We start from the raw sequence: 23,042 nt of genomic DNA, 5'->3' as shown, positions 1-23,042 counted from the left end.
CAAAGTCAATTTTAAATGTTTTTATTTAACAAAAGAAAAGGGCAAGAGTTCCTGGCCAAAGTGAAAAAAAAAGAGAGAAGAGACCCCAGACCAGCCATGACCGTCGCATCTGGGGAATCCTCCCAACTGAAGCTGCCTAATCAAAACTACTAACCTACGTAGAGAAAGAAAACAAAAAGATACGAAAACAGGACTACCAGGAACTCAAACCCAAATTAAAACAACAAAGCCCTGGCACTCTAATAGGCCAGGGAACTGAACCCAAACTCAAATCAACAACAAAGTGGGAAACAGCAAAAGACTGTGAGGCCAGCGCAGCCTCCCTCCTCCTGCAACACACCTGTAATCAGAGAGAGAGCGAGAGAGAGAGAGAGCCGCCCTGATACTGCCTCCTTTCACCTGCTCAGGTGATTGCCCACACCTGAGCTCAGGAAGGCAGAGCAGGGCGGAGACAGAGGACACACCCACAGGGCACTGACCTGGCCACAGGTAACACCTATGTTTTTACAGAGGAACTTTCCTAAATTGGTGAACCACATTTTACAAGAGATGGAAGAATCCTCTTTATTGATTGTAAAGTTTAGTACAAGCATTGTTTTTGTACTTTTTTTGGATATCATATAAATGAAGTCAAACGGTCTTTCCTTGTGAAAATAACAACCTACAGAAAAATAACCAGTGAAATATTCAGGTTGTAAAATGATTGAAAACATTGATACCGCAACATAATTAAAAAAATTACAAAAATTAGACTTTGCAAATATGAAGGTAAAGCAGACACCTCTAATGACACTACAGCTTTGGAAAACACAATGCCACATTGTTTGAAACAAATCAACAACCATCCAAGTACTAATATACATCTGTCACTATGTGTCTGTTTGTTATGAGACAGAAAATGTTTTTAATATAGCCAGATATCTATAGAATAATTACAAAATGCAACACATTGCAGCTTTATAGTAAAAGATGTTCACTTACTCAACAAAGAATCTGTTTTTGAATGATACACGAGCATTATGTTTTGAGACAAGCTTCATAGTGACAACACTCATACTGACCATGTGATGAAGTTAATATACAGAGACGCAATGAATCATGTTTGTCATTAGAAATACAGCTGATTAAGCATAGATGGATTTAAATGATTTTCTATGCTGATGATCATTAATCTACATATTAGTTAGATTCGCTTTTCCAACATGATTTATTCATATTACTCAGAGTTACAAAAAATAAAAATATAATTAGATACAAAAAACCTTCAGTTGCCACTCTTATTTCATTTGTCATCCACTTGATCAGACTGATATTTCATTTGTGGAGTCATTGCTCTCTATTGCCCTCCCTGGTTAAATAGCTTATCCAGGACAGCTTGGTGTTCATCCGATGTTCTCTGACCTTTGCATAGAGAGTCATGGATCTTCCTCCATGAGTCCATCTGTGATCTCCAAAGTGCAGCTCTGGCTGTGATGATCTCTGAGGCTTCAGTCTCGCTGCATTTGATCAGACTGCAGCAATGCCTAATGATGAAGACGACATCCGTTGCAAGGGAAAGAACATTTGCTCCAACCAAAAATAGATTGTTAAAATGTCCTTTGACTGCTGTCTGACAAATATATGGGATATCTGAAGTACCTTCAATGTCAGCAACAAAGTCAATAGATTTAACTAAAGTGCGAACTTTGCTAAACACCATGCTTTCTTCCACAACACAACTTTCTTGTATTTGGGCCAGTTGGTGATTGGTCTTCTCCTTCGGACAAAGTTGGAGACTCTGCATGTCCTTCATGAAGCTCTGGAAGAGTTCACTGGCCTTTTTTTGTTTGTATTCCCAATTCAACTCTATGATGAATGCAAGAACAATGATGACTGTGCAGAAAATTCCCAGATATGCCCCCGATTTTGTCCGAGGTACTCTTTCTGTTGCAGGACTCAATACCAAACCGCAAATGGAAAGAAAACCTCCACCTATCCCCACCAAGCTGCCTATCACACCGAAGGTCTTTACCACTTGGTTCAGATAGTTCAGATTGTCAGCAGCATCGTCCAGGTGTTTTAGAGACTCCAGCATCCTGGGTTCACAGCTATTGAACTTATTTATGAAGTCCGAACAGGACTCGTCTTTGAACAAGAGCACCGTTCGGAAGTGCTCGCCCATCCTGATGAAAATTAGACAAAAAAGACAAAATTAATCCACTGATAAATACTTCTTATACAAACAATCTATTAAATTATTATATTGAATATGAAAAAGCGTCTCAGCAGCCCCCTCACTTCTTTGACCAACATCATTAACTCTCTCTCTCAAAAAAACCCAAAAACAAAACACTAACACCCTCAAACATCTGACAAGACAAAAAAAGAAATTCTAGAATCCCTCTCTGTTCCCATGGATCTTCACTCTTGAGACTCTTGATTTTGAGTTCATGTCAGCTGCCTGATTGATCAGAGAATACTGGCTGACCCTGTGTAGTACCAACACGTCGACTCAGTCGTTTTAAAAACACATCTGTGCCTTCATCCATTAACAGTCTTAACAGTAAGGCATAGCCTGAGCCTGACACCAACTATGTCAATGATTTGCTGTTTTTTATAATGCAAAACTTGATTTTCTTTGTGATGCTATTGTACAGTTCAATATGTTGTTTTGAGCGATACTACTTGTGTTGTAAAGATGTTCAGTATGTTGCTTTTGTTTGTGTGTTTTTGTCATTTATTGCCACTTGAATATATATACAAGGTATGTATGTAATCATCAAATGTCAATTGCAGGTTAACAAACTGTCAAATGTAGCAACAGTGAACCAAAGAAAGGAGTCCACAGAGGGAACAATAAAGTATATTTTATTGTATTCTACGTCTCTCAGCTGCTGAAGGATTTTTTCCACAGGTTTCATGCTTTAAGTCTTCAAACACATCATGAGAATTGATACGTATGTGTGTGATAGGCCCCATTGATTGATCGTCAAGGGAAATGAAATGCCATTTCCCCAATGTTGAGAAAATGTTTTTCCTAAATATATAAATATAATATATGGTATGATGGCATGTCTTTTGTAATATTATGATGCAGAATTAGTAACCACTGTTTAGAGGTCAGATATATACTCTTGCGGCCATTCAGCGTATATGTAGTAACATATTGCCCCGATCAAAACATCCATTAATGTTATCCATGTATAACACTTACCTGATTTCATTTAGCAGTTTAATGTCACAAAGCCTCTCTTGAACACCTTCTTCAGACACATGGAGGTTCACAACAGTTTCTGTAGTCGGAATCTGGACATATAGACTGAAAAAGGAAAAATCACTCATGTCTCATGTTATGCACCGAAGCGTATTGTGTGGTGTATGTGTGTGTGTGTGTGTGTGTGTGTGTGTGTGTGTGTGTGTGTGTGTGTGTGTGTATGTGTGTATATATATATATATATATATATATATATATATATATATATATATATATATATATATATATATATACAAATCCACATCAATGTCTACCAGATGTTTTGCATTAAATCAATAATTTCCATTTAATGTTTCTGTTATAGAGTAATTACTATTAAGCTCAAGACCATTGTCAGCAAATAACATTAAGACCTTAATACCTTTTCTCCAACTTCACACAGATCTTCCAAGTGGTCTTTATGTATTTTTCCAATTGGTATGACAGCACTTCCACATTGTGAAGTTTGGGGAGGAAGAAGTCACCTGCATCTCTTTTGAACTCGAGGAGGAGAGGACAGATTTGTCGTGCAGCGATGATGACAGCCTGAACACATTTAGGGCTAAACCTCTCTGGCGGATGTAACACCTGGTTCTCCTCCATGAACACATGAAGTGAGGTGACCGCCAACTTCTCAACTGCCTCCAGGAAGCGGTCGAGCTCCTTCAGACCTCCCAGAGTTTTCTTCAACTCATCAGCCAGCTTTGTCTCTGGTGTTTCATGCTCTTTTGTTATACTCTCTTGGGTGTGCGTGTTCTCATGTTTTTCTTCCCACAGAGCCTTCATACATTCACATAGAGGCTTCACACATTCCCACAGAGCCTTCACACATTCACATAGAGGCTTCACACATTCGCACAGAGCCTTCATACATTCACATAGAGGCTTCACACATTCGCACAGAGCCTTCATACATTCACATAGAGGCTTCACACATTCGCACAGAGCCTTCATACATTCACATAGAGGCTTCACACATTCGCACAGAGCCTTCATACATTCACATAGAGGCTTCACACATTCGCACAGAGCCTTCATACATTCACATAGAGGCTTCACACATTCCCACAGAGCCTTCATACATTCACATAGAGGCTTCACACATTCGCACAGAGCCTTCACACATTCGCACAGAGCTGACTTACATTTCCTCAGAGCTGACCTATATTCCCTTGGAGCCTTCAGACATTCAAACGGAGTCATCATACATACCCACAGAGCTCTCACCACTAGCCACATAACATGGCTAAGGCTCAGGTCAGCTTTGACAGCTCTGCCTTTGATGCCCCCCATTTGGGACAACTCTTCCTCCCTTGCATCCATCCATGTATAGAACCCCTCACAGAATCCTTTCACTGTCTCAATATAGGTGAGGGTATCTGTGGTGTATTGGCACAAATCCTCCTGTTGTTCCTCACTGTAAGGCAAGACAAAATTGTCTGTGTCAAATTAAAATTATCCACTGATTTATTATAGTTTTATCTAGTAAAACTGATTCAATTAGGATAAATGAATGCATGCATTTCAAAATGAATTACCAAATGTTGAATGAAGGAGGAAATATTATACAATCTGGCTTGATCTTGAAATATGTTATTAAAACAGTGGGCACATTTTCATTATTCACTCAGTTAAAACATGTCCTAAAGCCATGATGACAATCAGGTTAATCACTCAAATTTCATCTCTGTGTTTGGTTCCACTCCTGAATGTAATGTCCATTGGTGGAGGAAGTCCTCAGCTCCTTTACCTAAGTAGAAGTACAATTACCTTGTGGTACAAATGACCAGGTAGTGCTGAGTGTTAATACTTTATAAAAAAATAAATAAATAAATGAGCTGAATGCACTCATTATCACGGCTTAAGCCAATTAGATAACAAAGATTGCTGAGAGAAGATATTTGTTGCCTATTAGTGGTCGGCATCTATAAAGACACATCTTGCAGAGAGTGAGAATGCTATAAACCTCATACGAACATAAAAACCTGGGTTTTATCTTGAAAAAGATTTCAGTAAGCTCAGAAAATCTTGAATATGAAACTGGTAAAAATAACTTTATCTTATTTCACCCTGTCCCCTGCTCATATTTCGTGTGAAAAAAACTTAATAGTCTGGGCAGCAGAGGCATAAATTAGTGATTCCCAAAGTGTGGAGTGGTGGGCCATAAAGGTACTACATCTGGACTTGGTTATTAACAATAAATAATAAACGTTTTTTATTGTCAATTTTGTCACCAAGTTTACTGTTACCTATTTTGATGATTCAATTCTACATCTTTCAAAAAAAAAAAAATGATCAGAACTGATAAAACGAGGGAGTTAAATTACATTTTGTTCCTTATTAACTGAACCCTTTTTATCTGGTGTCATGTTTGTGTGTCTGTTTCCTTTTCACACTTGTGCCATCTACCAACTTCATCTCCACCACTGGGTGACATTGCAGGAAAAACAATTCTTAGAGGTTGGCAACATTATCTGACTCGGCCACAGACTTTTACCCATCAGAATAAATCTTTTAGTGTGTAACTGACATAGAATTGTAACTGCATTTCTTTATTTGTGTTGAAAGGTATGCAGGTTTATAAACTGTTGTGTGTATTTGGGTAGATTATTAATTTGCTTGGATCTTGTAAACATGTTCAGTAGCTCGTTAGCCTGAGCCAGCCTGGTAGCATTCCAGCAAGTGGTTTTGTTTGACTAACTAGGCTCGCTCGTCTCAACTTAACCCAGAATCCACCTCTTTGTCCATTTTAATTAGCCAGGAGTTATACAGCAATTAGTAAACAGGCAATTGATTGAAACAGGCAAAATGGAAAAATGTTAAATTAAGGGACTTATGTTTGATCAGTGTGACTGCCAGGCAGGGCTGTTTCTTGCTATAGGTGGATTATGTGGGTGCATAGGGCCCCCTCAAGTTGCAAGTCCAGTCTCAGTATATGAGGAGTTTCCCGATGGAAAAGGTGTGAAAAGTACATGACACCTGGCCCACTGATTGATCAGACCTGCTTTCTACCACGCTGCGTTGCTATGATGACCAGTACTCCTAAGCGAGGAGAGGCGAGGCGAGATGCACTGAGCTGCCGGTACCGGTCATTCACGGCATGGCGTCAACACGAACCATTCATCTGGTTCAGAAACAAGAAAAGAGAAACTAGGTGAGGAAAAACACTTTGTTTTCATGATGTGGGTGGAGGAGGAGCTAATGCCGTATCTTTAGCTAGGTTAAGTGTTTGCTTTAGGAAAAGGCTCAAATAAAATGTATATGTTACATGTGAATAACATAAGACTGATGTGACACCTGTTTTGGTGAATTATAGCAGGTCCAGTTCGTTGGCGTTACGTTTGAGAGGGAGGGTGTGTTGTTATCTGTCATGTCTGCTGTATCCTTGTCCAGTGGGAGCTGCTGGTCCCTCATAGACCTCCTCTGCTGTTTAATATTTGCCACGTGACATTACTTTAGGATTATTTTAGTGTGTCCTCAGTTTATAGGTCTCTAATGTGAAGTGTGCTAAACAACACTAACACATATTAGGCCTACTGATTATTATGGACTATTGTGGCAGTGGATTATTGCTCTGAGTGGATTACTGTTAACATTTGTTAGAATATTTATTGTGACAGTATAATTTGAACAAATCTGTACATTCCTACAGTTTAGTTATATTTTTGATGTATTACTTTGTTTTAGTCATAGAATCATAATAACACAAATTAAAGTCAATTTAAAGTGAACTATACTATAAATGACCGGTTAAGACATATTCAATATCACATAGTGCTCATTACCTTTGTTTTATAACTCCAACAAGTATAATGTGTCAAAAGCTGCTTAAAAGTGACAACTTTGAAATTGGGTGCATGCCTTAAAGACACACTGTACTGTATATTGCAATGTTTGATATGATAACAGGTTATGTTCTGCAGTAGTGCAACATAACTCGATTATATAGTATGCTTAGGATCTATTTTCCTTGGTAACCTGAGGAGTTTTGTCCTTGCAGGAGCAATTCTTAAAGATTTTGGAGCCACTGACCAGGAAGCAGCACGGCCGCCTTCAGCGCCACCGGACCAGGAAGCAGCACGGCCGCCTTCAGCGCCACCGGACCAGGAAGCAGCACGGCCGCCTTCAGCGCCACCGGACCAGGAAGCAGCATGGCCGCCTTCAGCTCCACTGGGCCAGGATGTTTAAGTTTAAAAATGTTTTACAATTTAAAATAAACATTTTGGAGGAACACTGCATCAGTTTCACGTATTGTATTCTTTACCTTTTCACCAACATCGGTTCCTCTTCACTTGGTACGCTGTCTGCGTGTCCTTGTAACTCTATTGTAAGCTCATAGCTGTGGTGGCAAAAGGAAAATAAGTCAGGATTCAAAGTTTTTCATGCTGTAACATTAACACCTTATGTGTTTTGACTTTACATAAAATAAGATAGTAAGACAGAATGGTCTTTGTAGTAAAGAAGCAAACTGTATTTAAAGAGAGACCGGACTTTTATATCCCCCAGAGCCTCGAGACCAGGCGCTCAACATCAGGCTGCTACTGCACCACCCTCCACCACCACCACCACCGTATTTAGGGGGCTGAGAGTGAAAAAGTTTGTGACTTTTGTGACGTTTAAGTCATGCAACTGCATTGTATTTGATCTATAGCCTGACATTAGCTTTTTACTTAAAGCTATTTCATTTACGCTTTGAAAATCTCAAAAGTGGTCTTCATCTGTGAAGATTAGGTAAATATCATAAACTTGTGTTTGCCATAGAGATTATATTTGGCAATGATCCAAAATTCATTTTAAAAATTCCCACAGGCTTTTTGTTGAGGGAACCAGAGTGATGCTAACTTCTGGGTTAGCCCACGAAAATACATCATCCCTACACCACTTTATGTAGCTGAAAATCATAATCAGGTTACAGAATCTGTGTGTTTACAGTGTAACACCAGTAATCATGTAGTTGAGAGAGTTTTTATTGTAATTATGAGATAAGGAAGTCACGATTTTGAAATTGTTCTCCCAGTTGGCTGTTTTCTTTGTTGAATGCAATGCACTGCCACATTTTATAATTATAATGACTGTTTACTTGCTGTAGTTGTTCCTCCTATACATACTGCTCATTCCCTCCAACTGAACCTTCAATGTGAGAAATGGTGGAAAGATCCATATTCCTCAACAGTACTTTCCAAAATGTAGCTTCTACTAATGAGAGTTTTAAACTGTCTATGAAATCAGTACACCAAAGTAACAGCTTTTTAAAGAAAGTTTCACGCTAAAAAAGACTAGATTTTAAAGGTTTCCACTTTATTTAACTCTGCTGCTGAAGCTCAGTCTAGATCAGCTTTTACTTTCACTTACTGGAGTAGTCTATGTCTCACAAGTTGACTGCTTGCATTTACAAAATACAGTACAAGCATTGGTATTTGGAGCAGACACAACAAACATTTCACTACATGGTTAAACAGTGTTGGTGTACAGAGGAAGCTCAAAATATTTCAGTGTACACATCAGCTCGTGCATGATGGTTACATAACGTTTAATTTGGTCAAAATAAAGATGATATCTTTATGCACTCAGTTGCCAGTTTGTCAGATACACCCAGCTAAAACTAATGCATTACAACAGTTCTTCAGTAAATCTTTCCTTCATAAAGGTCTCTTGTTTATTCAACAGCACCACAAACTGCAACCTGCAAAATGATCCTTGCTTCACTTTAAATTTTCATACTGTTTTGCAAAACAAATCTTAAAAATAATGAAACTCTGTAACCTACCATGACTTTTGTCCACTCATCATTGCTGTACCATCAGTTTTATGTGTCAAGTTTTCAAGGACAGTGGAAAGACTCTTGGTAGGTTATGAGAAGGATTTCAGAAGGTATGATAAACAACAACCCTTTTTCTCAGGAAGTGCTCTGTGTTGTGCCTAGACCTGCCCAGTATGGAAGCCAATCAGTAATGTGATCATCTTTACCAGTCTTTGTTTCAGGAAGTGGTTTGTGGCCTGCCTTCTCACAGACAGCTTCATGTCCCTACAATACAATATAATGTTCTTTGTTGAGTTCATCAGTAACTGTAAGTGATCTGAAGTCTAGTTTCTGAACATTTGATGTCATTGAGGTTTTAATCTCTTAAACTCCAAAATTAGCCACGGTTAACAATGCATCCCATCTGTTATATTCCTCTAGAGACACTTTAAAGTCACATCATGTTGCCAGCACATGTTTTGGTCTTGACAGCATTTATTAAATGTGACTTCCTGTCTTCCTGGCTGAAATAACAAGGGAGGCAGATCTTGGCAGCCACAGAACTCTTTACCTATCATCTACCAACAATTTAGCTTTATATGAACTTCTTTTCAATCATGTGCGTTCATAAGTAGAAATCTGTTTTAGAATTAACCTCAGTTAAAGTAGATTTCAAAATGATACATAGAAAATGAATCTTGACTTCCTTAAAGCATTAGACCTTTCACCTAACTTTATCTTATTTGTCCGTTCTCATATTTAAGGCTTTGCTGTGAATGAACTCTTCAGTCTGGAAAGCGACAACATAAATATTCTTTACCTTTTCCCTGACATGTGTACGTCTTCACTTGGCTTCTGTCTACAAACTCCTTCTGGCTCTACTGTAGGCTGATAGCTGTGGCGGCAAAAGGAAAATAATTCAGTTTTTCATCCTGTAACATCAACACACGTTATGTCTTTTGACTTCCCCTAAAATAAGATAGTAAGACAGACTGATCTTTGTTGTAACGAAGCAAACTGTATCTAAATATACAACCTGATGCCTGTGAGTCAAATGTGTAAAACCTAATCTTATTTGAGATCACACTGCGCACAGGGTGGACCAAGAAAGGCATTTAGTTATTTTTGGTATCAGCATCATTAATTCATGTGAGAACTTAACTCAGCTGTTGTTGTCATAACCTGGGGAACATGGGAAAAGATGCAGAGTGTGACATGAACACACGTAATTCATTACAGTAAAATAAGAAAATAGACAAACAGTTAAAAAGGTTTGTATGTCGGTGGCATCAGTGTAAATGTGGATGTGGTGAGAGATGGTGTGGTGTAGGTGGAGGAAAACAGGAAAAGGTGCAGATGATGGGAGGAAAGCAAGAGAGACCAGCCCAGTTAGAGTGTCTGCCAGCTTAAAGCTCTCCTACAAAAAGACATAAATCAGCTTTGTACTCAGTTTTAGTTTTGTAAAAATAAGCTGGTGAAAACTAAGTCACCCACTTCATTCCCCAGATGTTTTTACCTCTGTTTCCTATCTTTAAAATTTCTATGTTTAAAACCAGAAATCTAAACTAAAAGCACACAGTCTCTTAAGTGTACAGGAGACCTTTACAGCCCTTTACAAGAAATGTTTGTTGCCACAGGAAATATTGGATCAGGGCTGCAGTGTTAAAGCTGATCCAGACTCTGGAGCCCCCTCATGGTTAAAAGTGAGATCTCAAAATGGAAACGTGAGTGTTTGGGCGTCACTGATCAGGATGACGTATGTGCAGAGCTGCTTTCACTCACACCTGCTGAAGCAAGTTTGACCTGTATTTTCAGTCTGGGTTCAAAGTGTGCACGTTCAAGCTTCATTTCTCTTATTTCAGAGGTAGTTTGGAGGCCAATGAACAACTTTCACAAGTGTTTTTTTTGTATATAGACCATGATTCCATATATAAAAGCAATAAAGGAGGAAAACATTCAAGGGGGTGAACACTTTTAATAAGCACTGTATATTTTTAGCTGCAACCATGTCCCACCATTAATGCTTGTTGATGGCTACAAAAACTCTCTGAATAACCAAAGATTGCCCAGAATTTCCTGTTTGGATCTTTTCCTCTGTCTGAATACTTTAAGATAGTAATCCCATAGAACAGGACAGAAATAATTTACACCATTTCTGTTTGTATAAAGAGCCATGACTGCACTTCAATCCTGTGTTCTATGATGACAATAAAGTTTGGTCGTGGTTGATTGGAGACTTCATATTCAGCTCCAGTGTTCAGATACACATTACAAAATGATGTCTGCACCATTTAATAAATGTGTATGAAGGTCACTATTATCCTCTTAATGTATGAAGCTCCTCATCTAAAGATAGAGGCCTTAAAACAAAAAAAGAATCACAAACACAAGACATTTTACTGTTGCTTTTGAAACCTGTTTATTACGTTGAATGCGTTAAATGTGTGCTCAGAGTTTAAATTCATTCATGATTTATTTACGTTAATACATCTTTTTAATCCCGACAGTGATACAGAACACAGTAAGTTACATGTTTAAATGGGTGATACAGAAAATGAGGCAAGATTACATTATACATTTAAAGCACTGCAACAATAGAAGACTTCAAAGATAAATCTTAACAGGTACACAGTTCCCTCCTATAAAATGTAAAGTTATGTAAAACAAAAAATTAAAATTCAACCTTGTTGCTGGTATGTATTGATGAATTGACGTCATGTATATCTTCAGATCAGTAATCAAATTATGTATGGCTACAAATGGCAGCTCGTATCTTAACAGCAAAGAAACAGCAAATGATATTAGTTTCACATACAATGTTAATCAGTTAAAGCTATAAGTAAATGTCATGTGTACATACTAAAGTAAACATAACTAAAAACAGACATTCTGGTGATATAATCATTTGAAAAATTACAGTGAAATTGTTTCCTTCATAAGAATCAAAGCTAATAAAGTATCTCCAATATATACACTTGAATGATTGAAGATGATCAGGGATTTATATAAAATGGATCTAAAGACTGTTAGATTTTCGAAAAGGCACATTGTGAGCGTTGCCACAAATACAGGACTCTCAATCAGCATTACTGCACTACACAACCTTATGTTTTTTATATTGTTTTCACATCATCATCATCGTTTTTGTCTTCATTCTTCAGGATCACCTTCTCTGGATCAGATGGATTGTCCAGAACAGCTTGTTTTTCCTTTGATGTCGGCAGAACTTTGCACAGGAATTAATTCTTCTTGATCGCTCTCTCTGGATAAAATGTCTTGTCCAGGACGGCTCGGTGTTCCTCTGATGTCTTCTGACCTTTGCACAGGGAGTCATGGATCTTCTTCCATGAGTCGATCTCTGAGCTCCAAAGTGCAGCTCTGGCTCTGATGAACTTTGAAACTTCAGTCTCGCTGCCTTTGGCTAGACTGTAGCCATCCTTACAGATGAAGAAGACATCCACGCCAACGAAAAGAGCATTGAGTGCAATGAACCCTGCTCTGGCTGACTTACCAAGAGCAAGAGGCCCTTTGGCTGCTGCCTGAGCGACATCTGGGATATCTGAGGCCGCCCTGGGCACATTGCACAATGCTTTGCCTTCCTGAGCGACCACCTTGCCAGTATTTACAGTCACCTTCTCATTCTTCATCAAGGCAGAGGCAGCGTCAACAAGCGCATCAATACCTTTTCCAACACGACCAACTTTACCGAGCACCTTGCCAACTCCAACTACCAAATTTGTGGCACGTTCCTCTAAGTTAGGGCCTTTTTTATCCATGACCTCCTCCAGACATTCCTGGAGACTCTGAACATCCTCCATGAAACTCTGAAAGACTTCACTAGCTTTATTTTGTTGTGTACGGTTTACTCCAATCTCTGTGGCGGTGGTGACAACACTGTTGACTCCACTGGTCACTCCCAGTGCTGCCCCACCTGCTATCAGACCTACAGACACTCCTGCTGTTACAGGAATTAATGCCAAACCAACAATGGAAAGAATACCTCCAATTGCCCCCACTGAGCTGCCTGCCACACTGGAGATCTTTGCCCCCTTATTCATGCTGTCTAGTTGAACAGCGACCTCCTCCAGGTCTGTTAGAAACTCTAGCATTCTGGGGTTTCTCTCTTTGAAGTTACTGATGAAGTCAGAGCATGGCACATCCTGGAACAAGAACACCAGTCTGAAGTTCTGGTCCATCCTGATGAAGAAAAAAGACAAAGATGAATGCTCAACTAATCATGGCCCAGAGACTTTAGAGCAGGATGATGTCATATGCTTTAAATGAGCTTTTCTGGGAAAATTTTAGAAAATCTAAAAATTCATGATATAATGCAGATTGTAGAGATTTCTTTTTGTAATATTTTGGTGTCATATTGGCAGCAAAGCTCTTTCAAAAGAAATCTTCAGATAAATAATGAAACAGTGCCATGGCACTGGGTGAATGTAGAGTAACCTCATTTGGGCACTTAGTAAGTCTCTGGGATTTGTTGAGGGGTAAATTCTCCCCTTTCAGGAAGTGATCGTCAGAAGTAGTCTGGCACTGCAATTTTCTCATTTGCAATGCTTCTACTGATTCTCTCGCTCAAGCTTCAATAAATGTGTAGCTGTTCCATTATTTGGTACTGATTTTTAATTATCTGAATGTCAAAATCCATCTGATTGTTTGCAGTGAATTCATGTCCTAATCAATGACTGAGAGCAACTTGGGGCATTCCCCTCTCAGCCAGTCAGAGTGTGACGACGCCCTCTTGTGAAAGCTTATGAGAATGGCATTTGGGTTATTTTCACTCTGACTCTGTCCTTGACACACTGCTTACCTTAGTCAAGATTTCTTTGCTCCTCTTTACTTTTTGAGTTGAGGGAAATTGTGAGCATTCAGCAAGCTAATTGTTATATTTCTGGTTTACATTTTTATGTGGTTTGGGCTGGTTTTCAGGCCTTTTCTTGCCAGTACAGCCACAAATGTTTCTGACTTCTCCTGTTCATTTCCAGTTTGTTTTAACATCATATATCCCCTAAACTGCAAAAAAACGTTCATACTTTAAAATTTGGGCTTCTTTGGCGCACTCTGTGGGATCCAAAGTGTTTTTAAAATGTCCTCCACACACTCCAGTTATTTGTCTTGGTATCAGCTTGTGTGCCTGATGTTTAAGATTAATTGTATTTGATGGTGTTTATTAATGGTATTGTATCTGATTGCACATTGTAGTGGACTATTTGTCAGCCTCCATAACTTTCTTTCTCCTTTACACATTGTAGATTGTACACACTTCTGTAGAAATTACAGTTCCAGTGAAAACTAACAGTGACTTCGGTGGATTATCCAGAGGAACCAGGATATTGTCTCTGCCACTCAGCTGTGTTGATGTGATAATACATTATTATTTCATATTGTAAAATATTGCATATAAAGTGTAAAACTTACCTGATTGCATTAAGTTGATTAATGTGACACAGCATCCCTTGTATTTCATCTTCAGACAAATCAACATCGACGTTTATCAGAGGTTTGTTGCCCTTCAGCCAGTAAGGATCACTTATACTGTTAAACACATATTAACAATTATAGATTTGTTTTTTGTTTTTATGTCTATAATTTTGAAGACATGGCAGTTTACCTTTTCTCCAATATCTCACAGATTTTTTGGGTGGTCTCCGTGTATTTGTCCAGTTGGTATAACAGCACTTCCACATTGTGAAGTTTGGGGAGGAAGAAGACACTTGCATCTCTTTTGAACTTGAGGAGGAGAGGGCAGATTATTTGTGCAGCAATGATGACAACCTGAACACGTTCAAGGCTGATTCCTTTGGGCAGGTGTAACACCTGGTTCCCCTCCATGAACACATGAAGTGATGTGACCGCCAGCTTCTCCACTGCCTCCAGGAAGCGGTCGAGCTTCTTCAGACCTTCCAGAGTGTCTGCAAGCACAGCAGCCAGCTCTGTCTCCAGCTCTTCAGAACTATTGTCTGCAGCCACCATGCCCTTCAAAAATGTCTTCAGAGCCTTACGTTTGCTCTTGGTATCAGGGTTTAAGATCTGGTCAAGTTTGTCTTTGATTTCCTTTAGCTGGCGCAACTCATTCTCCCTTGCATTCATCCATGACGAGATCCCCTTACAGAATCCACTCACTGTGTTAATGTTGGCAAGAGTATCTGTGCTGTATTGGCACAAAGCCTCCTGTAGTTTCCTTCTGAAAAAAAAAAAACACACACCCATGCAAAAAACATTGACATTGTAGATATTGTATTAATTTTGACATGTTCAAACAAATTAAAAAGAACTGAACATTTATTAGAGATTTAGTCAAACTAATTACAGGTTCAGTCTGTATAAATTAGCAGCGTCTATTGGCAGAAATGGATTATAAAATTAAATTATTATAAAATAATCATGTTTTCGTGTGTGTATTATCATCTGAAACCAAGAGTCCTGTTTTTGTTACCTGAGTCCTTTATACAGCTGACTCTAACATAGCAGGCTATAACCAGTTCTGATTGATAGAACCAGAGCTAAGAAGTTGTTGCATTTGTCTTCAAGATAAACCATTTATTTCTACATTAATTTAACAACAAATGAACTTATATGTATGAGGTATGTGAATGTGCACTGAGATTTAAAAACAAAACTAAGACATCAGATTGATAACAACATTTTTTTTGACAAGTTATTGTGTTCCTTACTGGGGTCATTCAGAGATGAATCTTTTAGTTAATACAGATGCTTCCCTTGCTTTCGTCGTTTATTCGACACTTTGCTGTTCCAATATTCTTTTCTCTCATTTTCTGTGCAACAGTAGTTTAAAGATTAAAACTCCTTACCTTGCTGCAGACATGTTTCTCCACTTGGTATGCTCTCCTCAGATTTGTTGGATTCTTCTTGTTTTTCCTGTGTCAATAACAGAGAAATAGATCAAAATTGGAAATCTGATCTGTTGTAGTGCCTGAGATCAACAGCTCATTAGACTGAATCTGCTGAATGAACAAAATCCCCAACTGGGTTGTGGACAAAACATCACCAGCTGACACTCATATATATTCGGTTTGGCTGAACCTGTAGTAGTCATATCGAAAGTGATCAAAGTCATATAAGGACACCTTCACCCCGGCAAACCTTAATTTACTGACCACGTTACAAAGCTGGTATCCTGATGCTGCCTTTAAAGGCAGTCGGAAAACTACATATCTTCTAGATTTATAGAGGTCATAGTCTATCTGAAAGATAGCTGGGTTGTGGACAAAACATCACCAGGTGAAGTGAAAGTGAAAGGGATCATATCTACTAGATTTATAGAGGCAGTAGTCTAATCAGATAGATCTATAAATTGTAATGGAAAAAATGATAAGCCTGTTTTTCCATTACATTAATGGAGGTTGTAGTCTATCATTTTATTACCTGTGTAGTTAAAAGTGTAGTTAAAAGAGAAATAGATCAAAATTGGAAATCAGATCCGTTGTAGTGCCCGAGATCAACAGCTCATTAGACTGAATCTATTGAAAGAACAAAATCACAAATTGGTTTGTGGACAAAACATCACCAGGTGATACTCAGATATATTTGGATTTCAGGCTGAACCTGTTAGTGGCAGGCATAACGAAAGTTTTATGCTGTGAACGTGCATCTTGATGCTGCCTTTAAAGGCAGTCGGAAATCTACATATCTACTAGATTTATAGCGGTCATAGTCTATCTGAAAGATAGCTGGGTTGTGGACAAAACATCACCAGGTGAAGTGAAAGTGAAAGGGATCATATCTACTAGATTTATAGAGGCAGTAGTCTAATCAGATAGATCTATAAATTGTAATGGAAAAAATGATAAGCCTGTTTTTCCATTACATTAATGGAGGTTGTAGTCTATCATTTTATTACCTGTGTAGTTAAAAGTGTAGTTAAAAGAGAAATAGATCAAAATTGGAAATCAGATCCGTTGTAGTGCCCGAGATCAACAGCTCATTAGACTGAATCTATTGAAAGAACAAAATCACAAATTGGTTTGTGGACAAAACATCACCAGGTGATACTCAGATATATTTGGATTTCAGGCTGAACCTGTTAGTGGCAGGCATAACGAAAGTTTTATGCTGTGAACGTGCATCTTGATGCTGCCTTTAAAGGCAGTCGGAAATCTACATATCTACTAGATTTATAGCGGTCATAGTCTATCTGAAAGATAGCTGGGTTGTGGACAAAACATCACCAGGTGACACTCATATATATTTGGTTTGGCTGAACCTGTAGTAGTCATATCGAAAGTGATCAAAGTCATACAAGGACACCTTCACCCCGGCAAACCTTAATTTACTGACCACGTTACAAAGCTGGTATCCTGACGCTGCCTTTAAAGGCAGTCGGAAATCTACATATCTACTAGATTTATAGAGGTCATAATCTATCTGAAAGATCCATCAGAATGGATTATAACCTCATGTAATGCGAATATGGATGCAAAAATGGATAAGCATATTTTTCCATTACATTTATTTAGGTTGCAGTCCATTCTGATAGATATTTCCTGAAAGAATGAGCTACCCTACTTAATATTTTTTTCAAAGGCAGTGGTCCATTCTGAGTTACTTCTTCTCAGACAGAACGAGCGTCTTTACTTTAATTAATAAACCTCTGTAGTGAAATTCATGCAGCTCACAGGAAGGGCATGAATACATTCTTATATGTAAACAGAGTTTTTGATCACAGTGAATCAAACCTAATGTTTGAAACATTAACTGAAGCATCTTTCATCACAGCATTTATTTCATGCAGCCTGCAAGGCTGCTCTCTTGCACACTCCATGCACTGTTTCACTGGAATACACAATGCATTTTCTTGCCATCTGAAACATTCCTTAGGCAATGACAGAACAGCAACATCATCCATGAACTCTCCCAACTCCAAAAGTGGTGTGACGGTACACATCATGATGGTGATCCATGTTTTTCCTCAAGGTGTTCAACATTTATCTTTTATTTGATGAGTGAAGGATCTGTCAGCTGTCAGACCTTGAACAACATCAGATGGACACACCCCTATCCTGTGCTGCTGGCTTTGTTATTCACACAGATACTGTCTCACCTCTGCTGCGGCTCCTATACTACCTCCAGAGGTATATCAACGAGGGGTATATATTTGTTTTGGCTGAACCTATGTGTGGTAGTGTTAACAAAAGTGTTCAATGTCATATAAGAACAGCTGCACACCTTAATTTAGTCAATGCAGATATCCTGTTGCTTCCTTTAATTGCAGTAGGAAATATACATATTAACTAGATTTATAGAGGTTGTAGTTCAATCTGATAGATCCATCAGAAAGGATAACGACCTCAATAAATGTGCTGTACTCTCTGACACTAGTAGTAAATCAGCCATAAACTCCCAACTCCAAAAGTGGTGTGATGGTACACATCATGATGGTGACATCCGTATATTCCTTTTAACATTTGGGCCTTTTTTTTCCCTCCGCACATGTAACTTTAACACAGAGGCAAGACGAGGTATCGACATGATTCCCGCACTGAATGGGGCTCGACTTACAAGCTGACGTTGCCATTGGTTTATATAGGATCCTTTTTTCATGATTTTCCTCTGATTTACCCTTTATTATTCAATTTATTTGTATCAATTCTATATTAACGTGAATTCAGTAATGGAGAAGGAGGAGATGTCATCAAGTATTTTTAGCTAGTTCACTCAAACTTTTTCAGACACAGAGTTATTACAAGCAGACTATTTCTATGTCTTTAACATGTCTGGAGGGATTTTTGACATTTTTAATGAGATCAGAATTTCTAAATCTTCTTGCTTCCTTTTGATAACATTCCTTTAACTCCAGGTAAAGAGTCTTTGTGTTTATATCCATGTTTATTGATGTAAAATATGTATTTCAAACTTGTAGACACAACTTTTGTGTCAGAAGTGATGAAAGTCTTCTCTTTATTTGATACATTCCTAAATAAATGAACAGACCTCATTTTGGACGACATTTGAGTTTTATCTTTTTAACTGTAAAAATCATCATCATCATCATAATAATATATTTATTTCATATAGCACTTTTCAAGGTACTCAAAGACATTTTACAGGTTAAAAGCAGAAATATAAAAAAAACTCACTAAAATATAAAGAGTAGAGAGAAGTTATACAGAAGTTATACATTACCTACACACTATAAAAATCATTCCACTTTTTTATACAACTCACAAAACTAAAAACTTAGATTTAGAGTCATTAATTGAATACTGCTCTTTCTTCATGAGAATAACAGCCATTAGAAGACACAATCTCAGTAATTAAGATAGTATAATTTGTTGCTGCAGTGTTGCTGTTATGACTCGGTCCATGTTACAGTTATGTCCCTGTTTTTGTCTTGTGTATTTACCTCTCCTCTCGTTCCAGATTCCCCTTCCTTGCTTGTGCGGTTTCGTCCTCTTACCTGATTGTCTGTCTCCGCCCTGATCTGTGTCACCTGGTGCTTGTGTGTGTGCATTTATAGTTCCTGTGTTTCCCCTGTCCATTGCCAGTTCGTCTTCTTGTCCCCGTGCAAAAACATCTCAGCCCTTGTTCCGATCGTTTTTGAGTGTTTGCTGGTTTTCGACCTCAGCCGTGTTTCCTTCAGTCTTGTTTCTGCCTGATTCTGACTCTGAGTCGTGTCGTGCATTTGAGTCCAAACTATTGTTTTGGTTTCCCTGGTCATGATATTTGAAGTTTCATTGTGAAATTAAAATATTACAAAAATAAGATATTGCAAAGATGGGTAAAGCCTCTTGCCTCTAACTCCATTGATACTATAGCTTTTGAAAACTGTCGGGCCTCTGAAACAAAATTCTTCACACACTGTTTTCGTGGCAACTGAAAATCAGCTGCTTGTCTAGTGCAGATGATGGTTGAAGAGAGGCAGTCTCTCCTCATCTTTTATGATAGCAGAAAACAATACTCAGTAATAACAAAGTCACAAGATTACATATGATCTAACTCAAAACAAAATTTCCAGTCATCTCCACATGTGTCTCAAGATAAACATAAGACTTCCTTTACACTTCAGAAAAGGCAAGGCGAATTTATTTGTATAGCACAATTCAGGCACAAGGCAACTCAAAGTGCTTTACAGGCACACATAAATTTCATTAGAAGACATAAAAATTTCATTTAAAGGATATTAAAAATTGCATAAAAAACATTAAAAATAGCATTTTAAAACCAGTAAAAACATTAAGAAACAAACATCAAAACAAGTAGGCTAGAATAGAAAAGTTTTAGAAAAGCTTTAGAAAAGACATGTTTTAAGTCTTCATTTAAAAGAGGTGAGTGTGGGAGCAGACCTGCAATTTTCAGGGAGTTTATTCCAAATATGAGGTCCATAGTAACTGAATGCTGCTGCTCCATGTTTAGTTCTGACCCTGGGGACTGAAAGCAGACCGGTACCTGACGATCTCAGAGGTCCAGATGGTTCATAACGCGGCAGCAGATCAGAAATGTATTTTGGCCTGAAACCATTCAATGCTTTATAAACCAACAACAGGATTTTGAAATCTATTCTTTGATAGACAGGAAGCCAGTGTAAAGATCTAAGAACTGGAGTGATGTGATCTACTTTTTTGGTTCCTGTCAGGACTCGAGCAGCAGCGTTCTGAATCAGCTGCAACTGTCTGATGCAAGTCACTGCATGCTACCAGCCCTGTGAAACACGTATCTCAGCACGAGTCAACTTTAAGAGATGTGCAGACCACATTCACAGGTCAGTTGATAAACTGTTTGCTTCTGATCTTCCACAGGCAAACCAGCCTTGCTGTTCAGATAAAAATAACTCTAAAAACTGGAGGTAGAACCCCTTAGAGTACATAATTCTAGTCCATGAATTGGCTAATTGGCTAATAAGGCTAATAAGAAAGCCATGTGCTGTTTAGATAACCTGCACTCATTCCTTGTAAGGAGAACAGAAAGAAGAGTGTTACAGTTTCATTGTAAAATCAAAACTTTACAAAAATACAACTTTGCAAGATTTTTAAGATGAAGGTAAGATTGGTACCTCAGTGACACCACAACTTTGGAAAACACAATTCCTGCATTGTTTAAAGCAAATCCAGAACCACAGGAAATGAAGCACAAAGGGCATGTAGCATTACTCTTCTACACTTTAATCTACAAACTGAGTTCTATTTATCGTGAGACAAAAAAACATTTTTATACAGTCAGAGATATATTGAATATTTACATATTAGTTAGATTCCATTTCAGACATGATTTATTTGTATTACTCAGAGTTACAAAAATAAAATAAAACGAGATACAAAAAAAATTCAGTTGCCACAAATTTACCACAGAGACCAGCCTATATTTAATTTTTTCATCCTCTTGATCAGACTGATATTTCATTTGTTGAATCTCTGCTCTCTGTTGCCCTCCCTGGTTAAATAGCTAATCCGGGACAGCTTGGTGTTCCTCTGATGTCTTCTGACCTTTGCACAGGGAGTCATGGATCTTCTTCCATAAGGCTGTCTATGATATCCAAAATGCAGCTCTGGCTTTGATGAACATTGAGACTTTAGTCTCTCTGCATTTGACCAGACTGTAGACTTGCTTACAGAGGTAAAAGGCATCCATGACAAAGGAAAGAACATTTGGTTAGTCTGGCAAGAGGTCCTTTGACTGCTGACTGACACATTTCTGGGACATCTGAAGTGCCTACAATGTCAGCAAGCGAGTCAATAAATTTAAATAAAGCACGAACTTTGTCAAACACCATGCCTACTCCCACAGCCACATCTATTTGACTTTCTTGTATTTGGGTTGGTGGGTGACCAATGTCCGCCATGAAGCTTTTGAAGTGTTTATTGGCTTTGGTATTTTTTGGTTGCCACAACAATCTATGAAAAATGCCAGAACAATGATTACTGGGCAAACAATTCCCAGTGCTGCCCCACATTTTGTCATAGTCACTCCCTTTATTGCAGGAATCAATGTCAAACCAACAATCCAATTATCCCCAGCCAGCTGCCGAACACAGTGAAGGTCTTTGCTACTGTAGTCAGACAGTCTAGTCTAGTTTATCAGCAGCACCCTCCAGGTCTTTTAAAAACTTCACCATCTGGGTTCACATTCACTGAACTTATTGCTGAAGTCCAAACGGGGCTCGTCTTTGAACAACAACACTGTTAGGAAGTGCTCTCCCATCCTGATGAAAATTAGACAATAAAGGACCAAATAAATCCACCAATAAATACTTCTTATTGAAAACAATCTATTAATTAATTATTTTGAATATGACAAGGAGTATTCAGCAGCCCCCTAACTTCTTAGACCAACATCATTAAAGGGATATTCCGGTGTAAGTTTAATTCATGATCAAACACACCGTGAAACTGTGTTAGACTCCCTCTCGAGAGATCAAGTTAGCAGACTGCTAATTTAGAAACCGCCATCAAAAAGCCACAAATAATGCTCAGAACAGCACCAAACTTAAGCCACAGTACAAATAGGGTCTCAGCACATACTCCGGGGCATTAAAAATTCACTAGCTTAGCTGGATTTCTACTGAAACCCTGCATGGTACCAACATGACAACTCAGTCGTTTTGAAAACACCATTTACCCAATGCTGAGAACAAGTTTTTCCTGTAATTATATGACATGATGGCATGTCTTTTGTAAAATTATTATGCAGAATTACTAAATACCACTTAGAGGTCAGATATATATTGTGGTGGCCCTTGAGTGTATAAATATGCATGATAAATGTAGCAACATATTGCTAAATCAAAACACCCATTATTGTTATCCATGTATAACACACCTGAACAAAATTCTTCACACACTGTTGTCGTGGCAACTGAAAATCAGCTGCTTGTCTAGTGCAGATGATGGCTGAAGCGAGGCCGTCTCTGCTCATCCTTTATAATAGCAGAAAACAATACTCAAAATTGTAACATAGTCATAAATTTACATATGATCAAACTCAAAACAAAGTCCCAATGATCTCCACATGAGCCTCACTTCCTATACACTTCAGACAAGCTCTATACTGGAAAAATATATATAATTTGAATCAAGAAAAAAAATAAAAACATAGTGCCCATGTGATTTT

At 38.2% G+C, this 23,042-nt stretch overlaps 2 protein-coding genes across 6 annotated transcripts; both read right to left on the bottom strand.

The window, feature by feature from the left end:
- Window positions 1-340: 340 nt before the first annotated feature.
- LOC119013298 lies at window positions 341-9,152 on the bottom strand. Of its 5 annotated transcripts, none has more exons than XM_037087684.1 (6): window positions 9,000-9,152; window positions 7,497-7,571; window positions 7,265-7,402; window positions 3,615-4,649; window positions 3,194-3,298; window positions 341-2,162 (listed from the first exon to the last, which is right to left on the bottom strand). In XM_037087684.1, exons 1-6 carry the CDS (start codon window positions 9,020-9,022, stop codon window positions 1,337-1,339), a joined length of 2,202 nt encoding a protein of 733 aa, XP_036943579.1. In that variant the 5' UTR covers window positions 9,023-9,152; the 3' UTR covers window positions 341-1,336. The 5 variants fall into 5 exon arrangements, with proteins under 5 accessions (XP_036943579.1, XP_036943580.1, XP_036943581.1 ...); XM_037087685.1 differs by having other exon boundaries at window positions 7,301-7,402; XM_037087686.1 differs by having other exon boundaries at window positions 7,337-7,402.
- Window positions 9,153-11,974: 2,822 nt separating this feature from the next.
- On the bottom strand, window positions 11,975-15,804 carry LOC119014561. The gene is made up of 4 exons (XM_037089857.1): window positions 15,791-15,804; window positions 14,590-15,162; window positions 14,397-14,513; window positions 11,975-13,169 (listed from the first exon to the last, which is right to left on the bottom strand). The coding sequence occupies exons 1-4, from the start codon at window positions 15,802-15,804 to the stop codon at window positions 12,212-12,214; spliced, it is 1,662 nt and encodes a 553-aa protein (XP_036945752.1). The 3' UTR covers window positions 11,975-12,211.
- Window positions 15,805-23,042: the final 7,238 nt, after the last annotated feature.

Source organism: Acanthopagrus latus, chromosome 23 (assembly GCF_904848185.1).
Source record: "Acanthopagrus latus isolate v.2019 chromosome 23, fAcaLat1.1, whole genome shotgun sequence".
Classification (NCBI taxonomy): Eukaryota; Metazoa; Chordata; class Actinopteri; order Spariformes; family Sparidae; genus Acanthopagrus; species Acanthopagrus latus.
The sequence above is the reverse complement of the archived record's forward strand: the minus strand, read 5'-3'. Positions and strand labels throughout refer to the sequence as shown.